Source organism: Corvus moneduloides, chromosome 24 (assembly GCF_009650955.1).
Source record: "Corvus moneduloides isolate bCorMon1 chromosome 24, bCorMon1.pri, whole genome shotgun sequence".
Taxonomy (NCBI): domain Eukaryota; kingdom Metazoa; phylum Chordata; class Aves; order Passeriformes; family Corvidae; genus Corvus; species Corvus moneduloides.
Window position 1 is genome coordinate 2195108 of NC_045499.1, and position 9142 is coordinate 2204249.

At 64.2% G+C, this 9142-nt stretch overlaps 1 protein-coding gene across 5 annotated transcripts in view; it reads right to left on the bottom strand.

Annotated features, from left to right (window-relative positions):
* KIF21B (kinesin family member 21B) overlaps nucleotides 1-8828 on the bottom strand; it is a 47129-nt gene extending 38301 nt beyond the window's left edge. For all 5 annotated transcript variants that reach the window (XR_004244367.1, XM_032133077.1, XM_032133075.1 and 2 more), the window contains exon 1: nucleotides 8751-8828. Coding sequence is in view for 4 of the 5 variants with exons in the window: in XM_032133077.1 (XP_031988968.1) it covers nucleotides 8751-8788 (38 nt within the window). In the remaining variant the exon portion in view is untranslated. The remainder of the gene's footprint in view (nucleotides 1-8750) is intronic.
* Between the last annotated feature and the right edge of the window lie 314 nt (nucleotides 8829-9142).

The following is a 9142-nucleotide window of genomic DNA, read 5'->3' on the forward strand; positions in this document are numbered from 1 at the left end:
AAGGAGGCTGCCCAGCCAGGAAGGGCTGGCTGCCCAGGGAGCAGAGCCAGAGAGCTGGAGAGCGATGGGTGGAAGAGCTCCATGGGACTTTCCCTCTCTGTGCCAGGCCCCAGATGCTCATAGCCATGACCTCTTGTCCACTTTGCCTGCAGAGGGGCAAGGCTGCCCACTGCGATGCTGGGGAAGCACTGCCCCTCACCCAGCCACAGGCACCAGCTGCCGTGGGCTGGCAGAGGCTGGAGCTGGCAGACCCCACCAGGGCACAGCCCAGCTCTGTAAGCCTGTCAGAACAGCTGGGCTGGGCAAGCCCAGACAGCACCTGGCTCTTCTCCCCTCACTGCCTGCACGCATTCTGCTCCCTTCTCTGTTCCCACATCACCTGTGCTCACCCCACTCCCCACATCATCTGCCTTCACCCCATTTCCCCTCCCCACACGACCCTGCATTCATCCCGCTCGCACGCCCACATCCCCTCTGCTTGCCCTGCTCCCATCCCCACTCCTCCCATGCCCCATCTCTGCTCCCTGTGCCACTGGCTCCCTCCAGCCTCCCCAGCTCAGAGCTGCAGCAGCACCAGCCCAGCAGCCCAGCCCTGCACACAGCTCCCCGTGCACCTCACTCTCCTCTGCCCCAAGCCTGCCCCCCACGCTTTGCTGCTGCCCTGTCAATCCCACCAAGCAGCCCAGGTCAGCCAGGAGGAGCAGCTCTCACATCCTCTGATGCTCTCCCAGGACATCTCATGGGTCTTGGACAGCCCAGGCACCACAGACCCAGCAGGCGAGGTGGGGTGTGGCACATGGGGTGCAGCACGGCAGTGTGGGGGGCACTCAGCTTGGCCAAGCAGCTCCCCAGGGCAGGATCAGAACAACGTTCTCCAGGTTTTCCCACATCTCCAGGCCAACACAGCAAGCATGCCTGGGGCTGCCTGCCCTCACCAGTGGCTCCCCAGGCCCAGATCCCATGGGGGAATCTTCCCCCTTGCCTGCGGAAGGATCTCCCAGCCCCATTCCCCCTGAGCATGGGGGCCCGGGGGAGCGCTGGCTGCCAAGGGCTGGCTCTCTGCACACAGGTTATATTGGACACAAACCAAGACAAAGTTCAGCATTTAATTACCACGGCAGGGAAGTGGCTCAGCAATCAGAGAAAATTGAATCAGGCTCCCCAGAGACTGCCAGGTCTGGTCAGCAAATGGTCCAATTAAGAGATAAAGCCAGGCACCTCCCAGCAGAAGCAAGCACAGCACAGAGCCCCCCATGCCACTGTGTCCCCATCAGACCCTACCGAGGCAGGGGGTGCCACAGCCAGCACGACTGGATCAGCACTGGGCAGCCTGGGGACACCCCATAGAGCTGGGGTGCACCCAGAGGCCCACTGGGCACAGCTCAAAGGGGGGACATGCCTCCAGACCACATCCATCCCCCAAGGAAGCCATCCCAGTGCCACCCAGCCTGCTCCCCTGCAGGGCAAGCCCCGCTGCCTTGGACCCCAGAGCCCCCCGGGGCTCCCCCTAATCCTACCACTCCAGACTTTCCCAGGCTTAGGGAAACCTTTAAATCAGGCCCTGGCAGGCAGCATGTGCTGCTCATTAGCTCTGGCAGGAGCACGAGGCTCTGAGCTGCACCATCTGCTCTGCGCTGAACCCATCGTGGCGCAGGGACGAGGGATGTGCTGCCTGCACAGGCCAGCACTGGGGACACCCAGCCCTTGGCAGCACGCATGGACCAGCAGGGGCCAGGGGATGCACGGGATCGTTCTCTGCTCAGCCCAGAGGGGAGCAGGAGCCAGCCCAGTTTGGGATCTCCCTGGACTCCACCTTCAGCCCCATAAGTGACTGATGATACCTCCAGCTCCTCCCAAGGGGAGCACCACGAGGATGTTTGCAAACAACAGACCCAGGACAGTCACCTGTAAAGGGGTGCAGTGTCACAAGACCCCAGGTGGGGTGGGAAACACACGTGTGACAGCACACACGATGTGACACATGCCCCAGCAGGGCCCCCACTCCCCTCCAGCCATGCAGGAACGGCCCCAAAACCACTGGCTCAGCAGCAGTATCAGCAATTAACAGGGAGTTAAAAGGAAACCATTGTTCACCGGTAGACCCTGGGCCTGATCGGCCATCAGCCTGATCCTGTGAAGCACAGACATCCCTGTGGAGACAGACGGACACATTTCCCCACCCAGCTCTGCACCCCAGTACTGAGGCTCCCATTTCCTCCCAAGTCAGTGAATCACATCCACAGGATCTCGCCCTTCCCCAGGTGCCCCTGCAAGGTCCCCACATCCCACTTCCACCCCAGTATCAGTATGGTGTGCCCATACTGGAGATCAGGCTGCCCTAAAGCCAGCACGCTGGCAGCCCCCAGTGCACTCTGACTGCCACTGGGAAACAACAACCTGACCTTGGCAGAAGATACCACAGCCCACGGGGAACGCCAGAGCAAATTTGCTTGTCTTGCCCACAAGACGCAGGAGTAGATGGCACAAAAGGGGTGCCTCTCCAACCCCTCCCCAAAATACAAATAAACGCCAAGCCCTTGGCCAGCAGGATGGGGATGCTGTGAAGCACCCAGGAGCAAACCCAGTCCCTCACCTGGGCAAGGAACAGGGAATGTTTTGACCTCATGTCTCCCTCAGGGAGGTGCAGCCTGAGATAATGGATGAGCAGAGACCTCAGCACCACGGACCCAGAGACCCCCTCCCCCATGGAGGGGCTGGGTTGTGCTTTCCAGCCCTGCAACGTTGGGCCAGGGAACTCAGTGCTTGAAGGCTTAGAGGAAGAGGAGAAGCAGCAGTTCAGCTCCCTGCCAGCATCAGCCAGCATCCCAGACCAGAGCAGGGATGGAGACACCTCACTCTGCCAAATTCAGACACAGGCAGTGGGCAGGGAGGTGTCCACAGCCCCACGCAGTTACATGGGGCAGGTGGACCATGGACGGGGAGCTTGGCACCAGGCTCCACTACAGCAAGCTGTGACAAGAAATCATCCCCACCCACGTCAGGCTCCAAGGAGCTGCAGAGCAGGGAAAGGGACTGCACTGGAATCCCCAGGTCCTCGGGCCCGGCTCTGAAGCCTCACTTGGCAATGGGGGTAATGACTGTACGGCATCCGTATGGAGAGGGACAGACTCCAGGCAAGGTGAGGCAGCCTCCACCCACACAGCAGTGCGGTGCCAGTGGGGACACAAGCACGTACCAGGGCAGCACTGGACCGGCTCCTGCTCTGCCCAGAGAGGGAAGGGGTGGTGGGCAGGTGGCCAGTCACTGTCCCTTCCACCAAGGCAAAGTAAAACCCATCAGCAGCTGACCAGGGTGCAGAGTCACCCCCTGCAGACTGATCTCCTGCAGCAGATCCCAGCGGCAGCTGCCCTCACAATCCACCACATCCCAAATCTGGCGGCTGTTTAACCAGTGGCACGGAGTGTTTTGACAGCCTCCAGCAGGAAATAGCCCTGTGGGACCACCGGGGCCAGCCCCCCACCCCCAGCGGGAACAGCAGTACAGCCACTGGCCAGGCCTGGCTCCGTGGTTCACATCGGGCTCGCAGGGGCTATCACCTTCCCTCTCCTGGGGCCAGGAGCCATGTTCCTGACAGCTTTGTTTGGGGCTTCATCTGCAATTTTCTCCTGCCTCCAATTTCACTGCTGAGGCAGCAGCTGGCTCCGTCCTCTGGCTGATCCTTGGGAGGCCCTGGCCTCCCAAGCTCCTGAGGCTCCACGGTGCTCAGTTAAATCCCCTGCCGATGGGTGATGTGTGCAGGCACCAAAAGCCTCCCCAAGCAGCTTTGCTGTGGGCGATGGCGCATCCGGCGGGACCGCGGGGCGCAGCCCTGCTCCCCCCTCGCACCGTCCCCATCCCCTTTCTGACATTTCCGCTGTAAAAGCCGATTGAGAGCCTGATTGAAGCCAGGCACAGAACGCCCTGCACCCACACACCTGGGCTCAGCACTGCCCCAGAGCCCGGGCAGTCCCTGCCCTCCGCGGTCCCCGACACCTCCCTCCAGGCTGGGCAGCCGCTGCCTCGCCGCTCTCTGAACAGCAGCCCCGAGCCACAGCAGGCTGGGAACCCATAAAGCGAAAGCAAAGAGCAGCAGCTCCTCTGGGTGGGTTCAGCCCAGCAGCAAAACAGTCACAGAATGGGGCAGGGGCTGCTGCCAGGGCTGAGTTGCCCTCAGTAGGCGCAAAGGGTGGAGAGAAAGGGGCTGGGGTGCCCACACCGGTGGTCTGCCAGCCCAGCACTCTGAGGATACAGCAGCCTCCTGAGATCTTTCCTTCCGGGGATCAGGGCTGCCCCCTGACCCTGCAGACGCGAGACAGAGCACCCCAGGGCTGTGCCCAACACCAGGATGGGCTGCTCCCCTCCCCCCTTCCCCTTCCCTACCCCTCCCCCTCCAGGAGACAGTCACATCCCATGCCTTGGGGTAGAATTGATTGCCTTATCTCTCCCTGCACGGCCCTGTGACAGCTGAGCAAAGCCAGCCCCACACCAGCAAAGCTGGCAGGAGACAGTGCCCCCCAGGACCACACAAAGGGGCTCCAAGCTACAGCAGCAGCAGCAGGTGACGGTGGGCAGCAGGTACCAGGGCTGCAGCCTCCCTCTCCCCACTGGAGCCCTTGGGCAGCACAGACACTGGCACGAGTTGGGTTCATACCACCTTTCCAGCTGGACCCAAATCCATCCCAGAGAGCTGATGTGGAAGGGCTACAACTTCACTTCCTCGGGGACTGACCCCAGCTGGTTCCAGACACTTTGGATTCACAGAAAGCATCCCAGCAGGCAGAGAGCCCCAGCCGTGTGGCAGTAGAGATGCCAGGACCCTGGCAGGGCTGGAGCCCAGCTGATCCCACCACCAGGCCTTTGCCAGCTCAGCCACTTGGCCGAAGCACTCCCAGGGGTGCCCGATGATGAGGGGAGGGGGGACTCCGAGGAGGAGCTGGGAGTCACTCCCCGAGGCATGAGCCAGCAGCGGGATGTTGGCGTGGACCACAGAGCATCGCAGCAGGGGCGTCTGCGAGAGCAGCAGAGCACTGGAGGTTGCAGAGTTTAAATAAACTTGAAATACGACTCAACTTCCTTCCCCAATTTCACAAGCTCCGTTTCCTGCGTCTCTGCAGTGGGCCAGGCATGCTCAGTGCCAGGGGCAGCTCTGGCACAGGGGATGCCCCTGTCTCTCTCCGATGAGCCTGCCAGTTTGGAGGTGCCCTCAGGGAGCAGCTCTGCAGCCAGCCAGGCCACTCAGGCCTCCAGCCAAGGAGTTTAATGGTTTCTGGGGTCAATACATGCCATCAGCCCTTCCTGACACTGCAAAACTACTGGGCTGAGCTCTGCTTCCTGCAGCCAGCACAGCGAGTCGCACTCCCCGGCTCACTGTGGCTGCAGGAGCTGCAGCACCTGTCTGCAGTCTTGGAGGGGGCTGTGGGGAGAGGGGCTGCCGAGCCTCAAGGCACAAACCTCAAATTTCTGTCCCAAGCCTCAAACCAAGGCTGTGCTCCTAGACAGAGGGCAGGAGTGGGGAGCTGTGGCGCTGGCTGCATTGCAGCCACCCGCTTGAAGGTCACCTCCAAGAAGGAAGCAGCGGCTGCTGTCTGAGGAGGGGTGGCCCCCAGGCCCTGCTCAGCACCATTCTGGCAGGATGTAGCTTCCTGCTGAGGCCGCTGCCCTGGCACAGGGCACGTGGGCACGGCCTGACTGCGGTGCCAGCTCGGCCCTGCCGGTCCTTCCCTGCCCGTGGAGCCACGAGCCACACTTGGGGGTAAGGGGCAAGCAAAGGCAGACCCTGCTGGCAGGGAGGGCAAGGGCCGGGGCAGGATCCAGCCCTGCCCTTGCAGACAGTGCAGGTCTGAGCTGCAGGTACAAGGTATAGGAACAAATCAGCCCCTGGGCCAGGAGGAGCTGCTGGGCCTGCATTTCCTTCTGCTGACAGCAGCGCTGCCGCAGGTACCGGCCATTTCCCTCCCAGCACGTGGGAAGCCTAAATAATGTCCCCGCAGCACAACTGGGGGCTCAGCACCCGGGTTCTTTGGAGCCCAGCACAAATGGGGCAGATGAGGGCCTCGAGGAGAAGATGGGAGCCTGTAAGGCTGAGAGTGAAACACCACAGCATCGCTCCTGCCTTCCCCTGCCACACCAAGACAATCAGCAGGAACTGGGGCACACAGATCCAGCATCTCTGTTCAACTGTCCCTACTCCTCCCACCCTAAGGGCTCCGTGGGACCACAGAGATGGGTCCTGATGGCTCTGGCACCTCTTGACATCAGCTGGATCATCCCCAGCTGTTTGACCCCAGCAAATAACAGTGCATTCCACCAACACCACCCAGTGTCCACCAACACTTCCCAGTGTCCTTGGCTCTTCCCCAGGTCCCACCTTGCTCCCACCAGCAGCACAGACACAGAGACCCCAAAGAAACAGCACAGCTGGCCCATTCATGTTATTAACAAGGGACAAAAGGGGAGCTTTGATCCATGTCCTGCTGCATCCCAGAAACATTCAATCCCCCCCATGCTCTGATGGCTGAGAGAGGTGGGATCTGGGGCAGGTTTACTTCAAGGGTCTTAGAGAATCCTGCAGCCTGGCTGCTCCACCAGCAGGGTGTCACCAGCACCGACAAAGGAAAACCTCGCTCTGCTCCAAGTCCAAGACAGGAGGGGATCCAGCCCCAGGCCCCCGGGGCTGCTGTGGCAGAAAAGGTGGGTGGTCTGCAAGGAGAACAGTTCAGCCCTTGCACACTCAGCTCAGCATCAGAGCCACCTTGCTGCATGGCGACCTGACGGCTTTGTTTTGCACCCTCCTTGTTCCCAGCCTTGCTCCTTTGTCCTCCCGACTCACCTCCACCACCACATCCCCCCATCTGCCCAGCTCTCACCAGCTGCACTGAGCGGGATGTTGGCTCACTCCCTCAAGGGAGGGGTGGAAGAGGGTTGGACCTCTCCCCCCTCCCTGGTTCCTCACCATGACCACTCCAGCCCCACTGCAATGCTGCATACCCCAGTCGCCTCCCGGCTGCGATCCCCTGCCCCAGCACCAGCCAGCCCAGGACCCCACTGCCGGAAGGGACCTGAGGGATTAGGAGAGCCCAGCAGAAACGACTCCACAGCCGCCATCCCGCGGGGCACCCACCCCATCTCCAGGATGATGTTAAAAGGCATCATCTCGAGAGAATGCAGGATGGAGACGGGAAGAGTCTGGCCAGGAGGAAATCTCCACCCCCAGCGACGGCATTAACTCGGTTCCCAGGTCAGTGTCCTGGCACAGCCACTCGATCTTGGCACAGCCCTCCCTGCCCCTGTGCAGGCACCCCAGCAGCAGCCGCAGCAGGAGCTGCCGTCACTCCTGCAGCTCCCCCATCCTTCACAGCCAAAGCCCGGCCTCGACCCTCGGCCTCTCGAGAGGAGAATGGCAAAAAAATCCCCTCCGGCTGCTCCCAGGGCGAGCGGACTGGAAGGGCAGGGGGGCCGGGAGGTGTGGTGGTGCACACACACGCGTGCACACGCACACAGCCCTGCACATCGGCGTGCACACGCACACACAGCCCCACACCCACCCGCTCTCCCTCCATCACTGCCGCTGCACCAGCAGCATCTTTTGTGCTCCCGCTCCGACCAGGCAGGGCGCGGGCAGTGCCCTCCGAGCCCCGCGCAGTCCCCGCAGCCACCAGCCCTCTCCTGCCCGTGCCGGGGGCACAGGGGACAGACGGACGTGCCCGGCCGGGTGGGACGGGCTGCGGGGCCGGGCTCCCACGGGGTCCGACCTGCTCCCACGCCACGGGCGCGGCAGATGCGACTGCCCCGGCACAGGCACGGGGTGAGCGGGGACCGGCCGGTCCCTTCCCCCGCGTGACGGCGGCTCTGCCGCGACAGGGTCCCGGTCCGGGCAGGGTCCGGCATTGCCGGAATCCGCAATTGCCGGAATCCCTCTCCGTGGGATTCAGATCCCCTCCTTCCCCGGGGACTCCTTCCTCCCGAGGGGCAGGGAGCGGCAGAGCCTCTCCGCCCGTACGGCGCGCACCGGCCCGGGCATGGCGCTCACAAAGACGAGGGTGACACTGGGGGGTGTCACCCGTTCCTGCGGGGCTCGGCCTCGCCCGGCCCACGCCCCCCGAGCTCCCGCAGCCCCCCGAGCCCCGGCGGGCTCAGAGGCAGCCAGCAGCTCCTCTGTGAGGTGCGGGTCTGCAGGCGCATTGTTCCCAGCACAAAGGACACCGAGATACCGCATCGTTTCCCACCACCCAGCGGGGGGGGGGGGGGGGGGGCGGGCAGGGAGCCCCCACAACCGCCGGCATCCTGGTGACACTTCGGACGGCCAAAGCCACCCGCGCAGCAGCCGGGAACTGCCCAGGCTGGGCGCCAGCCGGCTCTGCAGGTGGAGAAGCCGGGGGCTCCCAGCCTCGCCCTCCGCCGGCCACGGGGGATGGCGGGCGGTGGGGGTGGGTGGAGGGAGAGCAGTGCGGGGCTGCGCGGCGCCGGAGCCGGTGGGGAGAGGGGGGACACATCCCGAAACGGCGGGGAGCGGGGGGTGGGGAGGAGAGCGGCGGAGGGCGCGGGGGGTGCGGCAGAGACCGGCTCGGCGGGGTCTCACTGCCCTGGGGGGGCTCAGAGCCGAGCGGGCACCCACCAACCCCCGCTCGCACCCGCAGCTGCAGCGCCCGCCCCGCCTTTCGGCATCGGTCCCGGGCGCACCGCGCTCCGTGCGCGCCCCCCCCCAGGACGCTCGGCCCTCCCCCGCCGGAAGCAGCGATCCCCGCGCTCACCTCACGGCCACCTTCACGCAGCTGTCCGGGGCCGCCATGGCCCCGCGCCGGCACCGCGGCCGCCGCTGCCCCGGAGCATCCGCGGGGCGGGAGGGGCGGGGCCGCGGGCGGGGCGGGGCCGGGCCAGGTGCGGGGCGGGGCCGGGCTGGGCCACGCCCCCAGAGCCGGAGCGCGGGCACGGGGCGGAGGGAGCGGGATCGCGCTCGGAGGGGGGAGGCGCGCGCACGGACACACGGACACACGGACACACGGACACACGGACACACGGACACAGCTGGCACTCGCACTCACTCACGCTCACTCACACTCGTCATTCCGTGCTGCCCCCTGCCAGGCCCGCGGCCCCACCGCCGCCTGCGCTGCTCCGGGATCTTCTGGGATTTACCGGAGCT